At 43.2% G+C, this 21,388-nt stretch overlaps 1 protein-coding gene across 1 annotated transcript in view; it reads right to left on the reverse strand.

Moving 5' to 3' along the window:
- Positions 1-21,388, reverse strand: part of SNTB1 (syntrophin beta 1) — a 114,293-nt gene that overhangs the window by 35,547 nt on the left and 57,358 nt on the right. The window contains exons 2-3 of the mRNA XM_035318056.1: positions 19,943-20,159; positions 5,723-5,930 (exon numbers count right to left, since the gene is read on the reverse strand). Of these exons, the coding sequence (XP_035173947.1) occupies positions 5,723-5,930; positions 19,943-20,159 (425 nt within the window). The remainder of the gene's footprint in view (positions 1-5,722; positions 5,931-19,942; positions 20,160-21,388) is intronic.

Raw genomic sequence — 21,388 nt, forward strand, 5'->3', positions numbered from 1 at the left:
ACACTGATTTGCAACAGGGGTTAAGACTCAGTACAACTCAAAGTTCACTGCCGTTTCAGACTAAACGTGCACAGCTATTTTCCCAAGTCAGAATGAAGACCTGGGGATCAGCACAACCCAGATTTTATTCCCGAACAAGCTGCTGGTTCTGTTTGTGCAGTCTGACACCAGCCCAGGCAAAGAGCTGCAAGCTGTCCAAAGCGGCAGCCCCATCTCCCAGTCCCTGTACCTCTGCCACATGCCCTTGCACTGGAATTTGTATTTGTCAAAAAACCTGTAGTGAGCTGGTTCAGGGACCTAAACCTGCAGAAAGCTAATGTTCCACCCCAATAAGTAATAAGTTTTCTGCCAGTGTAACTTTCTGATCTGGCTCATTACAGGGTCAGGTGAGCGCTGCCACCGCTGTGATGGAAGAGCTGGGGGAGCCAAGGGGGTCGGCAGCAGCCCCGAGGTACGGCTGTTCAAGCGGCCACATCACAGCATCAGAGGCACTGCAGACCCGGACACGGCCGTGCCAGGGTTTTTTTAAATGTTGTCTAGCAGCTGCCGTGCTTTTTATACTGTGTCGCAGGAAGGTGGTTAAAATCAGATCTGCGTGCTGTTACAGAAGTCAGAATGTTTGAACTACTTGACAGGCTGGTGGCTTTCTCGTGCAAAGACATTTTAAGGTCACTGCTAAAAGTCTGTTCTAGAAATCCAGAAATTATATAAAATTTTAAAACTGAAGCTTCGCTTCTGTTCTTTGAAAACTCACAGGTCTGTGATGAGAATAACAATGTGGCTCTGTTGCTGTCTACTTATTTTGCTAACCAATGAGCATAGGTGCAAAGGAAATGGGAAAAGAGAAACATTTTCATTTCACCCTGGAAAAACACCCTCAAATACACTCTCATGTCATTTGCCTAAATCTTGTTTGGACAGCTTGCGTGTCTCACCATCTTACCGCTATCGCTCCCCCCGCAGAATTAGGCACTGAGCAGGAATATAAATACAAGGCTGCAATACACAGCTCGATAGCGAAGATCACTCTGCGATGACACGTCCCACACTTCGGCTCTAAAACAATGATATGGTTATCCAAGGTCTGAGCAGACTGTACAGCCCGTAACGTATGAACACACTTCTCATTTAAAAGATAGTGTCACGAGCTGAAAAACAACTCTAATTCACCATGCTGTGTGGCTGTTCCCCCTCCAGCATCAGGTATTTTCTCCACTCTGATCTACCCATCGGATTTCTGAGAGCCTGTACACATTTGCTCTGAGCACGTGGAGCTACGTTAACACAAGCAAAATGCTGGAGTTAGTGAAAAAAAAAAAAAAAAGAAAAAAAAAGCAGAAAGGTGTTTTTTTTTTGCCGCTTCAAATATTATCATTATAAAAGACAACTTGCAGCTACTCCTATTTTCAAGTTTCTCAGAGGAACCTTGAGACTATTTTAACAACCCCATTGTCTGCTGAGACATTTGACATTCAGAAAGGAGAATGTTCTCGAGCTGCAGGAGTACTTTTTCTTTCGCCAAGTCTACATTTAAAGCATCCCTGGCACAGTAAGAACAGTGAGAGACACAGAACTGGGGGGGTTCGCTTCTGTTCTTGGTGTGTTTCTTTTTTTGGGGGGGGGGGGGGGTGTTTTGTGTTTTTTTCTTTTATTTTTTTTAATGACCTAGCTACAGTACTGGCACCTCACTCCAGCTTCAGTGCTTGTGTGCCCGATTGCTGAATAGGAAAAAACACCCTTTGCAAAAACTCTTTTGCCAGAACAACCTTGCTGTGTTCACATTCAAGAAGCAAAAATGGACATACAACTTTTGCCATTAGTATCTCGGTCTATTGGAACTGACATTACAAACTGATAAACTAACATTTCCTCAATATTTTGCCTCTCCAGTGTAAGAGCAGAGCTTGCACCTCATGGAAGAGCTCAACAGCAGGTGGATAAGTGCGGTGAGAAAAGCAATGATGCTCGTTTCAGCCTCCTTGTAATCCACTGCACGTGCACAACTATAAAAAAAATGGGGGAAAAAAGAGGTGGAAAAGACATTTCTGAAAGGATCAAAAGGATTACTGTAAAGAAGAGGGACAATTAACATGTACACGGAAAAGCTCCTCAGTTAGGATTACATTACTTTTTTGTATCTGGTCACTGGAAGTGTCTTTACAGGGAACCTTAAAAAAAAGGCCTGGAAAGATTAAAACCCACATGCAGCTGTTCCCTCCCATTTGTATTTTAGTTAATCCCACAGGACTTGCTGAAGTTCCAAAGAAATACAAGAAATAAAAGATTGTGGAGAGCACATGCACTTCATTATAAACTGGCACTTGACATTTCTGTTAGTCACAGGCAAGTTTTAGGATGCTGGTAACTAACATAACTCCCTAATCCTTGGCTGGCTTCAGAAACCCTTCCCATGAGGTCAAGGATAGGACAAGGTTAGCATCTTAATAAAACAGGGAATTTGGCATCTCTAATGATTGCTTCTGGCTGTTTTTCTTCTCCCCTACGATAAAGCCACAGTGAGGGTTTGCTTTCTTAATGTGATCCATGGCTTTTTGCTTTACCTGCTGACGGACTCATTGTGTGCACCCCGGGGAAAAGCTAGGGAGCTCTGAAGGTGGACCTGCAGGGCGGAGGTTTGATGCTGAAGACCACAAATTTAGGGCAGTCTTCACAGGGAAGTTCACTGAAGGTAGAAGAAGCCTGTTAGCATGCAATCGTGTAGTACCTTAGATAACCTACTATTTATTTTAATGTTACCCACCTGAGGGAGGCTCAGCTAATGAATCTATTTCTGTAGTAACGTAAAGGTTGAAGTTCAGAGCTAAGTTTAGAGCGGAGACATATAAAAAATGTCAAACCAGGAAATAGTTTAATGAAAGCAGAGACTAATCACGGCAAATTACGGTGAAATTTCTATGGGATTGCATTCTGCATTCCCCAAACAGCCAAAGGAATTCATCTCCGTCAGTGTCACTCCATTTTGCTGCACATTCACTGTACGGATAAGCTATGTAAGTAACATAATGCGATGCCATAAAAGCTGCCTTAAAAGTTACAGCCTAAGATGTTTTCCAAAGTGGAGTTCAGATTTCTTCCCACCGCAGTCCGTGCAAAAATGGCAAGGTATGCCACAAAATATCATACAAAAATAATTAATGATGGCATTAGGAGGAATACAAGGCACATGTGGCTACTAATACTGAGTTCCCTTTCCCCCAGGGTTTTGCTTTCTAAGCTCCAGCATTTAGAAACCAACCAGGAGTGCATGTAGTAGGAAAGTTCACCCGGGGGAAGAAAGCTGGTATTCCTGGTCTGCTTCCAACAGTCCCTGTAGAATTCAATCTCTCCCCACTGGCTAACCCAGGTTTTGCACAGGGAGTGTCTAGGAAATGCCCTGTGGTCAGCACCTAGCCTGGCTGACTCCAACACCTCCTCTGAAACAGTATCTGTAGAGTTTGCACCCTCCTCTCCCACCCTGCAGGTTATCTGTCTTAAATCCAGCATTTACAGCCTGCAGTCCAGTAAGAAAATAAAAGCAATTTAACTTAGCTTTTTACCATATGTAGTGATTTTCCCTGCTTTTTAACTGGTCTCCCAAATAAGAAGCTGGGAGCTTTTGACCTCACTGCGTTACTATTGCAAAGCTTGGATGGTTAGTATGGTTAAAAAAACATGTTGACATTTGGTTACAATGCTGTTAGAAACCTCCCAAGGCTAATTCTTGATGACAGCCATTGTAAATACTCTGGAATGCGCACAGAACCACAACTTGGTCCTATTAAAGGCAACACGAGTTTCACCACTAATTCAGCAGGATCTTGAACTGGCCCATGCTCAATAACATGAACTACGACTGCAGTCTGCAAGGCAAAAAGAAGAGGGGAAAGATGTGTGTGAATGGGATACTGTGTAGTAACTGCCTCGAAGAAAACAGGTTAAGGGTACATCATTCTTCACATGACTTTCAGCATTATAAGAATAGAAATCTTGCATAGTTTTTAAAAAATTAGATGCATTTCTACAAATGTTTTCAGCCAAACCCGAAGAATCGATTCAGCATTAACTGGAGGCATCACCGACCCATCCGTGAAAGAGGTGGCACACAGCAGCTGTTTCGTGTCCTCTGCCATGCACAGCACTCACTTCTATTTCCAATCCAGGGGTCCCATTTGTGTCCCTGCTTCTAAGCTTCCACAGCTCCCTGATCCCACAACCAAGTGTTGTCGATCACACTTCGTAATAGGGAGAGGAAATTCACAAACAAGAAGCATGCTGTGCATCCGCTTAAATGATCTGTTGATCACTTGATGATGATTAGTTTGTTAAGTATAAAGTATATCTGATCTGCTACACAGCAGTTACTGCTTCAGAAAAGAGGATTTAGAAACAGAAAAGGACTCGTACGTTCAACTTTTCATAACTTTATAGAAAGGATACAACATGAAAGCAAGTTCAAACATCCCATGGTTGCCTGGTTTAATACTATGAAAATTTATTTACAAAGTCTTCTGTTTTTTTTTTTAACTAAGAGCTGAGATTATCCCCCCAGATTTCATACTCCCTACAACACTAAGCCACAGTGTTGTTCTGTTTTCCACACCGCAAGCTTGTCTGGAGGGACAGGAAAATGTGTAAAGTCTGTCTGCAAAGTTCTGCAATCTTTGCCTTGTTACATGTGGTGTGGATTGACTCACATTTGCCTAAAAACAAATGGTGTGTCCTTTTAAAGGATACTAGATGGTAGCTGTGCCTGTGGCTCCTGTATTTCCACCTATAAAAAAAACCCAAATAGTGCTAATGGGAACAGTGTTTTTTTCAGGACCATCACAGTCAGCTTTCTGCACCTGTGGTGGAAGCATAGGCTACAAGGACAGTTTGTAGCACTGCGACTCTTTGCATGCACCCCAGCTGGAGAGGCTGAGATGCTCGGAAGGGCCACCCAAGTAACATCTGGCTGCGAGGCATATCTGGGCACGATGTGAATGCTGTTACAGGAGCCATTCCACATGTAGCAGCTGGTACAGTGCCAAAGACAATTCCTGATTTAAAAGTACTGATTTAAAACCAGATGATCTCATTCTGATACCATACGGGTCTGCGTTCCACAGGTCACTAAATGCCAAGCTACTCTCATACGGGGCACCAGCTTTTCTCTGTGGGCAAAAAATATTTTGAGACTCAAACTGTGCAAGACGTGGGGACACATCTCTAGCTGCCTTCCATGAAGATCAGCTCCAATGCAGGGCTTCACTGAAGCATCGAGCTCCCAGGAGCAGCAGGGACAGCCACCTCGTGCTCCAGACCATGGCTAACTTGCAGCCAGGCAGAGCAGAGGGGTGGACCACGGACCAAGTAACTGGCTACTTCCCAGGCCAGGAGCAGGAAGGAGACTAAGGCAGACTGCGTCATATACAGGAGACATAATGGCAGCAGAGAACTTTGAGGCTGGTGTCAGTTTTTGTGACTCACGTCCCACACTTGAACTTGACAGGTCATGAGACTTTTGATCGCCCAGGAAAGCCTTTGCTACTTGTTATACTGAAGTGAAGACTCAGGGGACCTTCCAGTCACATTGAAAAAAAAAAGAAATTTGACACATTAGGAAAAGAAAGGTCTTCAAGGAAAGCTAAATAATAAATAAATAAAAAAAAAAAAAAAAAAAAGAATCTCAGACAGTAAGAAAGAGAAAGCTTAGAAATAAAAACAAGAATGTTTCCATTACCTTTTCTGCAAGCCAGCCTAGATGCCTAATCTCTCGACTTCCAGCAATCCCTGTTTTACCCAGCTGGTCTCTGACCTCTGCAATCACCCTGGGGATGAGATCATTGACACTGGAGTGGATGGCATTGAACCAGGCCTGGGCTGTAGCTGAATCCTTACTCCTGAGAACCACGGTGTGCTTGGCATCAGGTGAATGAACTTCAATAAGTCTAGAAAAATGGGGGGGGAAAAACATTACGTTCACTCATATACCGTCAGGTGACTGAAGTTATTACCTCACTTACTGTTAGCTATCACTTACAAAGGCACATACTAATATCAAGACCTGGCACTAAAGACTTACCTTTACAACACCCAAATCTAGTGAGAGCTGCCTAACTAGAGCCAGGTCTGAACCGTACATTACTGATCTTTGAGAAGGGGCTGATCCAACCCCCCCACCTGGCATGTCGATAGGAGTTTCAAGTATAAGGGCAAGAGGAGCGTTCACCCATAACTTTAAAAGATAACAAGAAAGTTTTCCCCTGGGGCTTCTCCTTCGTGCTCAGCGTGCCCCCAGGCTTTGCACCCTGGCAGGGCAACCCCCAAGAACCACAAGGAAGGTGACTGCAGAGAAGCTGGGGTTAAGCTGCTACCTTCTTTGGCTGTGTCACAGCACACCCAGCGTTTCTCAGTATGCTTACTTTATACATACAGAGCTAAGCAAAGAAAAAAACCCTAACCCTAAATGAAGGCATTTTCTTAGGACTGCCCTGTGGTTTCAGTGACACCACTAGGCAGGACCAGAAGCCCAGTGTAATTGGCCTTCCCCAGGAGCAACAGATTTCCCAAACGCTCCATTTAGGTCCTGCTAACAGTGGTAGCAAGAAAGTGCTAACCCCAACCGTGTGATTACTGCTGACAAGCATCTTGTACGGCTTTCCAAACTCCTGTAGGGAGAAATGTTTTTCCCCCAAAACACATTTACTAGACCATCTTGCGGGCTTTCACTCCGCAACTGTGTGTTTGAAAGCTAATACGAACACAGCTTCCAGAAAAACGAATCCTGTCCATCATGGTCATGGGAACTGTGCCAACACCTTCACTAACAACAACAAAAACGCTGTGAGAGACAGCTGCTGCTATTTCAGCATTGCTCTCAGCGAGGTTATTAGTTATTAGTGGGGCTTTGTGTGCTCTTTATATCTTTGTGGATCACTTTTACTTGAACGTTTACTAAGTAACTAAATAACAGTCTGGTTTATCATTATGTAGCAATTCTAAAACCCATCAATGCCCATCGCTCAGCTCCACATCACACTGGTGTCTTTTGATTGTAAACATACAGTGGCTTCCCCTGAATGTTACCCACATGAATTCAACCTCAGATTCAAGCCTCAGTCTCTACTTCTGTCTCATGTATTGCTGCCTGGTCTCCGAGACACATAATGCGAGACACATCTCCCTTCTGTATCAGAAAAGTAATTAGTTCAGCGGAATTTATTCAGGTTGAGGTTCAAGACAGTACTGTAATCCAAATATTTGTTATGCAATTACAAAATCCTGCAATTTGGAGCTTAACTAACAATTAAGAGTTTTTAATTAATTGATTAAAAGAGAGCAGAATCCAGCACAGAAGGTGACTCAATCTGTGTAGCTCTCTGGGGCTAAGAGGATGAGGGCTGCTGGCCTCTTGTTTGTCCATTTTGGGAAGGGGAGGTCTCCAAGTAGACACTGCTCTAAAGATAGAAAAGGTCACAATTTTCCAAACTAAGCAACTGAACTGTTGAGGGTTCTAAATCACTGCTTACATAGTTCAAAACGTGGGCTGATTTTTCAGAAAGCGCTGAGCCAACACAACAGCGCACTTTGCTCGGTAAAGTCATCGGAACTCAGCACTTTCTGAAAATAAAGGCTCTTATGTAGCCGCTCCAGCAGGCACTGAGGAGTCCACTTCAGGTACTGAAAGGAAAATGCCTTGTTAGATGATGCAGATCTGGCGAATAAGAAAATTATGTTTGCAGATTAGCACTTTCCTCATCAATTTTTTTTTTTTTTTGAAACTGTATGCAGAAGCATCTCCCTGACACTTATAATTTAGCCACATGTGTCCGATGGTTGTTGAGATCTCAGCCACCACACCCTGCTTTTTCAGCTCATCAGAAACACCGGTGGCCCAGGGAACCCTAGGAACTTGAGCTTGCTCTTGCATGCAGCTCAGCAATGGTAACAAACTGCACAGACCTGCACGTTGTGGTAATCAGTGAAACGTTGCTTCCTACTCACAGAGAACTTTTTGGCACAAGATCTCAAAACATTTTACAAATGCCAGTGACAGCATCCCCGTTTCACCATGGGAAAAGCACCCAGACAAGCATCCAGATGAGGCAGGGAACCAGCCAGGAACAGCACTCGGTATTTTCTGCACTCTGCCTCTCATTTTAACGCTTCTTTCAAAGAGAAAAAAATACCTGGTATGTATTGTGGCAGTCCTGGAAAATGTTAGTGCAGTGTATGGATTTTGTGAAACAATGCTTTTTACAAAGCTTGTGGTTCCTGTAAGAGAGTTCCCACCTCTAAGTCACCGCACATCAGGCCGAACAAGTACTATAAAGACAGAAGAATGGGCCTCTTTTGCAGCTGCAAAAGAATAGCAAGCTTGTGCCATTTCTTTTTAAGTTAGATTTTTAAACCTTTGTTTTTTAACCTTTGGTTTAAAAATAAAATTATCGAGAGCTGAAAGAGCTTCCAAATGGCAACTTGCTCACCTACAATTTGGAATACACTAAATTCTTACTTACTTCTACTTACTTCTAGCAAGTAGATACAAACAAGTACTTTGCTACCTGGGCTTTCATCAAAATGTATTTCCCTTGGTAGTGGCTATTCAGGTATTTCTGCAATAGTTCTGTCCCCTAAAATAACAAACATTTAGACAGCTCTTCACACTTCTTTAATTGATTCAAAATGATGAAGTGCTATTTCAATTTGAGATCCCATACTGTATTGTAATCTATATACATTGTATTGATATCAAGTTATATATTCTAATACAACTACACACACACATACAGCGTCGTGCTTGCAAGAATACTTGAACTATTGTCTGTCAGTGACTTCACGTGGGGTTATTTTGGGCACTGCCTTCCAGTGATCAAGGTTTGATGCTGATACACTATCACCTGCAGACAGACTACCTTGTTGCCTTGTAAGGATGAAAGTCTAAACCCTCAACTGCCTGAACTCTGCTACTACTTGCTATGAGATCTAAACTACAGAATCACAGAATCACAGAATTTCTAGGTTGGAAGAGACCTCAAGATCATCGAGTCCAACCTCTAACCTAACACTAACAGTCCCCACTAAACCATATCCCTAAGCTCTACATCTAAACGTCTTTTTGAAGACTTCCAGGGATGGTGACTCCACCACCTCCCTGGGCAGCCTGTTTAGGAAGCCGTCCTTACAGATTTCCCCTAAAAAGCCAGAACTCCCACCTCTGCAGGCACTTGATGGAGATCCTAACAGAAACTTTTCTTACCATCTTCCTGGAAACCCAGGGGTTCCTACTGCAATCACACGCTGAAAGCACTGCATCCCTATAAACTCTTCTATTTTCTGCCTCTCAGTCTATGCTGCTTTGATTCACCAGTCCATTTGGACGATACTTTTTGTTTAACAGCTGACTGATAGCATTTCCATATTTTTTGAAAAGCAATAAAATACCACTGACCTTAGTAAACTCCAACTCTGAAGTACTTAAATGTTTCCAAGCAGTCCAGCCATTGTATCTTTGATTTGTTCCTTGGCTAAACTGACCACCGCTTACTGACTTCTGTTTATCTGCAGTTCAGTGATAAAGTTCCCTTAATTCCCCGCTGAATTGAAATATTTAGGGCAATGCCACAGCTGTGTTTATTCTCACACTCCACCACAGTTATGTAAATACTGCATATGGAGCTGTTTCTGATAAAGCCCATACCAACCCAAAGGAATTATATGTTAGCTCTAGATGGCTGCCAAGATGCACGGCATCTCTCCAGCTTGGCAATGCATATGAATGATATCACATTTTCTCAGAGATCATTTGGCAAACCTCGTAATAAAAGTAATTTTCTCTCTCCTTCTCAAAGAGTTTCTCTGAGCAGAGGAGTATTTACAGCATCCCATTTTCCACCCACAGAACATGGGGGTGACACAAAACCCAGCGCCTCCAAATGCCGTAACCTTGCAAGTACGAGGCCAAACCTCTCTCTCCCTCACTGCATCCAGAGCTTTTACTTCACCATGGATCAGAAGAAGTTGAAAGCAAATGTTTGATAGCCCATATTCATTCCACATTTGATAAGGCCTCTGTGTAGGAGCATTCATTATCTAAGAAATACCTTTTATCAAATCTCTTGAAAGCACTTCTCCCACCACCGTTGGCTCAGGACCAAACCAGGCACCGCTTTACACTTTGTGCCTTTTCCTGGGTCAGATGATGTATTCGGTGACTGATTAAAGTGTGGAGTAAATCCCTTGAAGTTAATGATAAGCTGGAGCCAGAGTTATTCAAGTCCATCACGCTACTTTGATTTTGTACCAGCATAGCCAGGAACAAAACACTCTGCTGTGGACTTTGCAAACTTAAAAAGGGATGGAGGGCAAAACTGCTCGTGTCCTTTTCCCTTCGTTGTCTACACATGAAATGGTAGTACGTAATTACGTTCATTTCTGAGTGTGCAAATATGGGAGGCTTTCCAGCATAAGGGGGGGATTTAGTGAACACAATCAGATATGATATTTAAATAACTGTAGTTTTTTATAAAATAATAATAATAATAATAATAATAAAAAACATGAACCATTAAGGTTTTTGTTTAATGCTACATGCAGCATCAAGAGACGAACCAGGAATAAAGTATGCAAAAATAAAGCAGTGGAAATATTGGACTCAGTCTCCAAGGAAAATATTCCATAGAGATAACATTAGGCAGTGCAACGAATTCCCCAGCCTACACTGAAGAAACGTGTTTGATGCACCTAAATGTAGGTGAAAGCAATTTTACAAAGCAAGCACTATCTGGCAATGCAGCAGAAGTTTTCTATGTGACAGTGTCTAGGTCCCCTAGCTGTCACGATGGTACTCACTGTCTCTAGAGTTACTTGCTGACTTTCAGCTTAGCGCAGTCACTGTAAGTGCAGTTACTCATTTCTTGGGAGCTGGATTAGACTGAGGTCCACGCAGAGGGTGTATATATCACTAACGAGCTGTCACAGTTGATTTCATTTCTATTTGTTGCCAGCTGGGCTTTAATAAAAGAGCTATCGAAGGAGTTGTGTAGCATGCAAGTGAGGAAAGGACCTGCTGACATCCCTGCGTGCCGATGCTGACCGATCTGCAGAGCACATCATGGGCTGCCTTCTGTACACAGAATGACAAGTCATTTAATATCTTTTAAATATATATGGACATTAAGAAGCAGAATTCTTTCCCTGCATTGCATGAAAGACCTCTAATATTTTTCCTTCTTTTAGTTTTCTTTCATATTCTGGTTATTCTTACATTTATCCTTGTTCTTATATTTATTATTCTTGTTATAGTGCTGGTAATGCAGAAATACCCAGTCCAGCCCTCTTCATAGTGGATTCTGCACCAAACAATGGCAGAAGTGCTGTTTCAGGGAGCAGTAGGATCAGTTACTTGGAAGGAAAAAGATAAAATAAAATAAAATAAAATAAAATAAAATAAAATAAAATAAAATAAAATATTTTCATAGGGACAGTAGGAATTTGATTTAACCTCACAAAGATGCTGCTTAAAACTTTTAAGACCAGAAGATGCTGTGATTGGTGTGGTAAATACACTGACCGCAGATCAGTGATGCATCTCTTTGACAGAAAAAGGGAAAAAATTGCTAGAATAAAATTGTCTCAGTCACAAACACTGCACCTCTAGTAAAGCCACAGCCAACCTCAAAGCTTGCTGTTTCTGCAGTTTGAGCTGAATCTGGTCAGAGTAAAGAGCAAGTGACTGCAGATAATAATAGCGGTTAATGACCTGCAGGTTGAAACAGTTCAGGGGTGAAGGCAGACAGTCTCACTTTGCTGCTTAAGTAAGATATGAGAGACTTGGAGAAGAATTAGATGCCTTTTGAGAAAGAACAACACCACAGTAGGACCCAGGGGAAGAAGTGGGACACGATCCACAAGGACGGATGAAAACTACTACAGAGGGGAGAAATGAGCAGGGATGGATCTGCTCTGCCTTGCTGATGAACTAGCACAGGAGAAAGTCTCGCTGGAAGAGCCAAACAGCAGGTGCACTCCAATCTAGCAGCATGTGCCTGAGTGTTTCATTAATTTATATGCCCACTTCTCGGCTCATATGAAAGAAACCTCAGGAATCACTGATTAGTTGCCAAGTGAAATAAAACAGTAGCCAGTCTTTTCAACGGCCATGATGACAAAACACCAAATTCTCTCCCAAGAGCTGGGGAGAGAGCAACATCTGGGAGGCAGCATCCCCATGATATTGCTGGCCTCTTCTGTGACGGCAGGCGTGTGTCACCTCCTGGCACTCTCCCTGTGGCAGCACAGAGTTACTGAACTAATTCCTCTTCCCATTTAACAGACTCAGAGATCAGCGGAGAATCTCTTTGTAAGTGATGAGAAGAAGCAACAACTTCAGTGTAATTCTCTCTGATTCCTACTATGGGGAAAAAGGATTTTCAACAAGCAGAAACGTGTGTTAAAGCAAGAATTGACAACAGGGTATTAAAATAGCTATGTCTGTGCGTACAACTTAAGCACTAAATCCCAGCCTCAGCACCTACTGACGCTGAACTGGAGCACCTAACATAGCAGCCCATCATCAGAGGCTCCCAGTGTGGCTGTAATTTGCACTTTACTGAGATACAAATGACTGCAGAAGCTCAGGGAGAGAGCAGTTGTGAATACACAAGCTGAAAATCCTACTCGTTGGCTAAGAGCGGGTCAGGCTGTAAGACTGAAATCCAGTTTGAAGACCCACTGATAAGGGGTCTGGGAAAGCCCAGCACAGAGCACAGGGTAACAGCCAGGCAGGAAAAGGGGGCTTGAGGTTTTTACCTGGCTACAAGCAGTACCACAAAGACGTCCTTGTGGGGACAAGGAGCATCGCAGGAAATTGAAAACCTTGTATATCAACTTCCTTTGTTTATCAGATCTCGGGGTGTTAAAATTGCTCTCCAACATGATTTAGGGGCAGCTTGGATGTCAGCACATATATACCTTACATACAGACACACATAAAACACGATTAACTGTTTGCCTTCCGCTGTCCTGCCCTACAGCACTCACAAAGCTCTTCCTTTTCCTTTAATTTGTGACATATTTCATTTGATTTGATTTTTCTCTTTTTTTTTTTTCCAACAGCATTCACTAAGTCTACTGCAGTTTTCACTTTCTTGTTCATTGCTTCACCTTGCTAGTTAGCTACTTTCTCTATCACCTTTTCTAAATTTGTTCTCCTCCCATCCCACCGTGTATTTCTCAAGGCAGTTTGTTCTCATTGTTCCTGCTCCCCTGATTCATTTCCAGTGACTTTCCTCTTATTTCTGTTCCTCAGCTCAATCCTCTGCAGTGGAAGCTGGTTGGAAAAGCTCTTTGACTTCTGACTTCTTCAATATTACCCTATCTGAAACAGTGGCTGGAAAAAAAAAAAAAAAATGGCAGTTCCAGTATTACAAGCAAACCAGAACACAACAAGAAACATCCAGCTTTACACAAAAGGAGGATTTGGATCCGTAAGAGTAAAATAGTTTGGAGGTAAGGTTAAAAAACCAGGTTCGCCTTGATCTGAAATTCCCTACCCTTTGTGGGCAACAATGTAAAGGGCTTCGCAGTGGCAGATTATGGTTCTGTAACACACCGTGCACGCTGTGATTGCGTAGTACAGCAGCGTGGCTTAAGCTTGAGGGGAGAGTCGACCAGAATTTCACCCTGATTATAGTCATTTTTTGTTCTTCTCTGGATTTGAATTAGATCCTTTCAAGTTGCTTTACTTTAATGTTGGATTGTTGATTTCTTCCCTAGCTTAACATTAATCTAAACAGATGATAAACACAGCCCACCAAGGAAAAAATAAAACAGTAACAAAAATTCTTGATATAAATCACAACTTGGACTCTTGCAGGCTCAATGACTTCTTCAAAGGACTTATTGATATTCAAATAGCAAAACATGTCTGTACCAATAATGATAATTAAGTGCTACATGCCTTTCATCCAAGGATCTCAAGCTGTAGCTCTCAACAACACTGCGAATTGAGTATGTTCTCTCAATTTCACAGAGTTTTTGTCTGAAGTCAGAGAGCAGCTCAGTAAGAGCATAAGGAGCTACGCCCAAATTCCTTGCAGGGTGGGGGTGGATTTTTTATACTGGTAATGTGCCCATTACAGTATCTGTACCTTTGCTCTCTCCCCCACACATATTAAAGTCCTTTCACTTTCCTTTGCCCACCTAGAACATATGGTAACAGCAAGAGGAAAAGGAGCCAAGTTTCCTGAACTAGAGGCCAATCCTGTTAAATATGTACTATCCATTAGAAAGGGAAGATTTCCACTTCCGCAGGAAGCCCTGCAGAGCCTCTGGTATCTGCCGAGGGCTGAAGCAGCTCCCGCAAGCTGCAGTGGTGTTGGCATGGTCATGAAAATTATAGCATCATTAGGGCTGGAACAGACCTCCAAGACCCTCTGGTCCAACCACCCCCTACCACCAATGTCACCCACTAAACCATGTCCCTGAGCACCACGTCCAACCTTTCCTTGAACACCCCCAGGGACAGTGACTCCACCACCTCCCTGGGCAATCCGTCCCAGTGCCTGACTGCTCTTTCTGAAAAGAAATGTCTCCTAATTCCAACCTGAACCTCACCTGGCACAACATGAGGCCATTCCCTTTAGTCCTACTGCTAGCTATCTGTGAGAAGAGGACAAAATGGTTCAACACCTCCTTAGTCCTGGGTCCAAGGCTCAGCACCTCACCCTTCTGCCAGTAACCAGCAGTCCTATGTAGCGTTAGCTGTCCCTTGCTGAGTCCAGTGCTACTTTAAGAGGGGGAGACAGAAAATAAAGTAAGAAAAATGGGAACTGTGCTCCAGAAGAGCAGCAGTAACTCACTCTCTGTACCATGCTCACTCTTCCAGGTCACTCTGACTTGGGGCATCGACTCCCTTGTTAGCAGGAAGCAAACACAGGCTACAAAGCTGCACACCTCCATCACACTGCTCTTCAAGGAGAAGCCAGCCTTTATTTTGCACACCGGTGGTTGCACGTGCCTGGCAACACCAAAGCGTGGTCATGTTTCCCAGGCAGGAGGCAGGCAGGGCAGAGGCATGAGCCATCCCGTGTCCCGACTCTTCTGCACTGCCTCCCCGCCCCATGGGGCTGCTTGCAAATCATACAGGTACGGTCTTGAAGAGCTGCTGGGATTAAAAAGGTCAAGGTCTTTTAGCTTCTTCCTGCAACCCTGCCGAAGTACAATAGCTGTGCTTTAGATCAGCAGTGAAATTGAGTGCTGGAAGCGTGGCAGGTCCCAAACTATTCACACTCATCTTCTGCAGTTTTACTGAACAGGCATGGAATTTTTGCTTGTATTCCAGACACCACGAGTATAAATAACCATTCAGCCTCACAGCTAAAAATGCATTAGAAAAACATTCAAGAAATCCATTTTTAGACAGTTCTGTCCTATACTAGTGCCACAGCTCCATGACTTCTACTTCGAGATGCTTGTTTCTTTATTCCATTTTTGCATTATTCTGCTTATGTTTGTAAGCAGCATTCATGATTCAGGTCGTCTGGTGCAAGGACTACTTTTTACTGTCATATTAAATCTGGTTGAAACTAAGTTTTTATTTTATTATCACCTTTTGTTTTAATTCCTTACCGCAACAAAAGCAAGTATGTCCAAATTCACCAGAATTTGTTTTATATTTAAGATCTTGAAATTTAATTTCAGAATCGCACAGGGATACTCCTGTTCATGTTTACGTAACGCCTCCATAAATGTCACACCCATTACAATTCAAAAGATCAAGTCTCACTGACTCTGATGCTGTACACTACTGACATGTTATTAAATAACGAAAGAAAAAGGTTTTAAAAGGAATGTGTGCAAAAGGAACCAATTTGGGGAGCGTCATTTTTGCAAGGAATCTTGCAAACACTTTAGTGAATCAGTATTTCCCAATGCAAAAAATAAAATAATAATAATCAAAGCAATGAAGCAAATTAAGTCTACAGCTGCATTTACAGTAACCAGGTCTCAGTCTGTCTCACACCTCCCAGTCATCCTGGGAAGCTCTGGTAATTCCCAGAAGAAGCTCAGTGCCCAGGATGAATGGATACCAGCCCAACCTACCACCTTTAAATGTACCTGCTGACTTTTACCTTCTGATTATAATTCTCAGGCCAACCTTTAATGGGTAACAGATAAGAATACTTCCTCATCTGTTTCTCTGATTGTCCTCGGTGCCATTCTGCTGGATGAAGTCTGTGAACTGCACCTGGGCTTGCTCGAGCACTGCTACACATCACGAGTGCACCTGGCAGCCCGTGTCATGCTGCTGCAGAATTGTCCTGTGCTCACTTCTCCTAGCTTCAAAACCAGACCAACCTTCTCCCATCAAAGGGCCAAATCCTGCCGGTGGGTAAGACAATGAAAAATTCAATCCTAAGACTGGATCTCTGCTGAAGTTCTCTTTTGGGATCACACTGCTTTGGACTCCTGCCACTGGAAAAATGTGCTCTGTGCATACTAAGTGTTGGCAGGATCAGGCCCACACTTCCTGGGTTTGGCTGAATGAAGTGCGAGCAGGATTTTATGGTGATTTCAAAAGTATAAGAAAAAAACTTTTCAGTCAGTGCAGCACAGCCTCCCTTCCTACAGTGAATGTCACGTCTCCTGTATTCATGGCAGTACTTTTGTACTGGGTCCCAAGCACAAATAGAACAAATTTCACCTCAGAGACTTATTTCCCATTGTTTCCTCCTATTCCTTACAGTCATCACCAGAAAATGCTGAAAAGCATTGTGAGCTGCAGTACCACTTACAGCTTATTGGTGTCAATAGCTGTCCCTTCACCGGGGGGGCACTCCCCTGTGAGTCCTGACGTTAGCCATTAGTGCTGCCACCAAGGACGCTTATCGGTGGAAACACAGGCAAACAACAGATATAAGGAGTGATTATTTTAACCGAGTTTATTCCAGCCTAAAATACAACCACAGTTCCTGTGGCTAGATGAGAATGACACAGATGCAACTAAAATGTTCTGCATCTTTTCTCCTGTTGCTGTGTTTGTACTGTTAAAAATATTCTCCTATGTGCTTAGGCTTGGCATTGGTTTGTACTACACGGTACTTTCTCCTTGGTATCTTACAGCATTTTTAATCAGGTAACAGGGAAAACAATCCCTTATCTCACTGAGACTGAGCTCACAGGCAGGTTAGGTAAAGGAGATGTCAGAGAACTGCTGGCTTTAAAAGCACCAAATTTCACTCCTGCTCTGAAATAACAAACACACCAAACTGTTAGAGGGTAGACACAGATTTAAGAGTCTCTTAACTGAGGCCAGTCGGTGTGAAGAAATCCTGTGCGAGACTACCAGATCTAGTGTGAAAACCAGACATTTAACTTTCTCCATGCCTCTTAAACCCACATTGCTCCCCAGCTTTCTAAGAGCTGGAGATGATTCAGTGTCAAACAGGTATTTCCTTCTAGGTCATTTAAAATAGGTGTCTTGTTATGCTGAGAGTCAAACCAGCTGAGCCTGGTCCTAAAATGCTGCTGTGCCTTGATTTCAGCTGTAACCTGCTCTGGAGAAACATCTGCACTGGAAAACTCGTGCTTTCTATGTCCATGCTTGGTCTCAGCTACCACTGAAAATGAGTTCAGATAGAGCCCAGAGAAGCCCTTTTACGGCCAGCATATGCTTTGGTGGCCTGCCAGTGGTGGTCTTCTAAAACCATGCAGCAAAGTGACACCATCTGTTGTTATAAGATCTATGTGTGTCAGGTCACTGGGTTATAAAACAGAAGTGTCATAAGCATGTAAGGACATGGTTTGGTCTTTGCTGCGAACAAAGATCCAATTATTTTGGGGGAATCGGATTACTATCTTGGGATATATTTCAGTGGGAAAGGTTCGCTACATTACAAAAGCATTTCCACCAGGAAATATCAGTTCCAGTATTCAGAATTGTTCAAAACCCCGCTATCAATAAAGACATGAATCAATGGGATACTACTACTGTTTCACCGCAGCCAGGGTGATGGTGAAGTGTTGTTTGCTTGGATGGAAAAACCAGCTTAGACTGTGCCCTGTGTTGGACTACAGTAAAAATCAGAAGTCACTCTTTCCACAGGAAATGACAGCAACACAAAATGAAAACCATGATAATAAGCAATATGACTCTCCCACGCGTTACTTCCTAGTTACACCTAAGAATGTACACATTTGTAGCACACTTCAGAAGAGCTAGCCCCATCACAGAAGTACCATCCGCACTGAGAGTCTGCCCCTCTCAGTCCTCCTGTCCTTTAAATGGAATTGAGGGTCCCGAGAGTGATAAAAGCTGAGAACTACAACACGGTCAAAAACAAAAAAAAAGAGAAGAGAAAGATGCTAAAGAATGATGTCAACATGTGTAAAAGCACTGTAACATTGTGCTGATTCAAATGATATGGCCTGCCTGTTGGTTTGCTTTTTTTTCAGATGCCCTCCATGGAACGAAGAACCACAACCTCCCAGGCTAGTGATACAGCTGTCAAACCCTGACATCTGAAACTCTATGTGAAAAAAGCTGCACCTATCAACTACCATACTGGTATAAAATTGAGAAAGACTGCTAGTGGTAATTGCTGTTTCAAAATTGCACTTCTGTAGTGGTCAGTAACCACTTGGTGAGATGAAGAGTAGAAGCAAAGTAAACCAATACTAAATAATACAGCTGGGGTTAGCACAGGGAGAAGCAAAAAGCCTAAGGTTTGAAAATATAAAAAAGAAAGGAAGGAAATTACACAGATACTGGTAAGGTTTCTGGATAGCAGTACAAGAGAATACATGGGAACCCATCCCCCCAACCCCTTCTGCTCTCCCCTCTTCTCATTATTCTTGTCTGCAAAAGAAAATGTAATTTGTGCTCAGGCCTAAAGGTAACTGCTGAGAATCAAAGGCATTCCACACAGCTTCTTGATAAGCCAGAGCACTGGAGAAAAACAAAAAGGCCATTATTTGGATGGAAGAATCAGTCTGTTACTGACTTGACTGGTCCCTTTTCTATTAGCAGCTGTTAGAGCAGGGATCAGACAGTGCAGTGTGCTGGTGTGGTGCAGCTGTTCCACATATGTTATAAATAAGGGCTGGTAAGCTCATCCTATTTTTAACATTATGAAAAAAAAAAGAACAAGACACAGAAATTCCCCATTAATGTCCTCTAAGTGGAACTTTTCTCCTATTCTTGACTTTAATATCCAGAACTCTATGGACAAAACAGGCCATTCTTAAAATAATATTTATAAAAAAAAAAAAAAAAAAGAAAAGAAAATGCGATTTAGTGGTGTACAGTTGCCTTTCCTCCAAAAGAAGACATTCAGTCAGGACACGAACAAAATCCTGAGCTTATATTTCTAACAGAAATGTTGAATTTCTGCTTGGAAGAGTTCATATAATCATAGACTCATAGAACTACTAAGCTTGGAAAAGACGTCTGAGATCATCTGGCCCAACCACCTCCCTACCACCAATGTCACCCACTGAACCATGTCCCTAAGCACCACGTCCAACCTGTCCTTGAACACCCCCAGGGACGGTGACTCCACCTCCCTGGGCAACCCGTCCCAATGCCTGACTGCTCTTTCTGAGAAGAAATGTCTCCTCATTTCCAACCTGAACCTCCCCTGGCACAACTTGAGGCCATTCCCTCTAGTCCTATCACTAGTTACCTGTGAGAAGAGGCCGACCCCCACCTGCCCACAGCTTCCTTTCAGGTAGTCTAGCACAACCCAAAAGCTGGTGTATCTCTATTTATCCACAGCTGGGCACTCAACCCAGTGCCACGTGGCTCAGGCACAAGGACATGCCCTTCCCAAAGCAGTGCTCACTTGCCCCTTGCTGGCACCCCGTGTGTGGCTAGAGCCCATCACCAGCTCCTGCTCACTAACCCCACAAATGAAGAGGCCAACAACTATTCAACACAAAGTCCCAGCCCCAAGCTCACCTGTTTTCGGGGTCTGACACCATCATGTTGCGTGTCACATAGCACATCTTGAGTGGTATTGTTTTCCTGTCTCGGTGGATGGAGAGCGAAAGCTGCGACAGCGGGTCAGCAGACGCACAGCCCAACCGGGGGGACTCTGGGGGAGGTGTCTCCCATCCGATCTCTGAAACAGGGGAGCCTTTCTTCACATAGGGTGTTGCTTCTCTCATGTATTTCACTATAAAAAAATAAGGAAAAAGAAAAAGAAAAGCAACAAGTAAGTGGACATTCAGTAGTTCCATTCGCTGTGAGCTCTTTGAACTGGCACCGACCCTCGGCGCTGTTTGTAATTTCTACGTGTAGCATCACAGCACTGGAAGCTGTGCAAATACAAAAGGTCAGGATTTGATTGCAGCCCATCTCAGCACGGCACAGTGAGCAAAATGGAAAAAAAGCAGAATAGAAGAAATAAGAACATAAGGATACATGGAGTTTAAGGCCAGGAGAGCCGTCTGACCTCTGCTCCAAAAGCTATAAACCCCTACAGAGCAATTCTTATGTATGGAAGCTGTGGGCTGGATGAGCTACAGGGAAGTTTTTTTAGAAAGACACTCAATGAAGTGACAGTGAATCTATTATTCCCTTATCTAAACTGCTCCAGTGATACTCCCAGTGCTGTGAACTCGCATCTCACTTCTGGTTCATGCTTGTCAGCATCCTGCCACTGATCTCAGCAGCTGCTTCTGCTCGCTGGGAATCAGCTTCAGCTGATTTACTTGTACATACATCTGTGAGTAAACACAAACCGATTCACCTATTAGCCTTCTCTTGAGGGAATAAAATTGAGTTCAAGCCTTTTGTGATACTTGAGGGATCAGATTAGATCTGTTCTCAGCTTCTTTTAAAATTTTTATTCAGTATGGGTAGGAAAAGTGAATGTAGTATTCCCTAACAAGCTTACTTGTGCTGTATATCAGAATTAATACCTCTTTTATATTAAATATTCCTCTTTTTATGCAAGCTAATATTGTACATTTTTTCCTAATTTTGATTTGTTTGGGGACTCCTGACCACTTTTGCCATATACCCACTCCAAAGCCCTTCTCTTTACTGCCACAATCATGTCCCCTTTCTCAGCAGTGACCCACGCACCTGAGCCCACACCATGTCTCTCCTTCACAGCCTGGCAGAGCTCAGCCAAGACAAGAGCTCACATCCGAGTGCCTTGTTTAAATGCACGCAGCCAACTTACACAGACCTGGCTGCCGAACCGACTGCTGTCCCTTCATTATCCTCACAGCTCAAAGAGGGACAGGATAGGCTCAAAGGGCAGGAGCACCGGGAACTTATCCGGGGACCTGATGAAAATGCCGCGAGAGAGGATTTCAAGGGGTTAGTGCCGATCGCCATGTCAGCTCGGTTGAAGAGTAAACGATTTAATAACAAAAAGATGGGTGAATTACACAA

This window comes from Oxyura jamaicensis, chromosome 2 (genome assembly GCF_011077185.1).
Source record: "Oxyura jamaicensis isolate SHBP4307 breed ruddy duck chromosome 2, BPBGC_Ojam_1.0, whole genome shotgun sequence".
Classification (NCBI taxonomy): Eukaryota; Metazoa; Chordata; class Aves; order Anseriformes; family Anatidae; genus Oxyura; species Oxyura jamaicensis.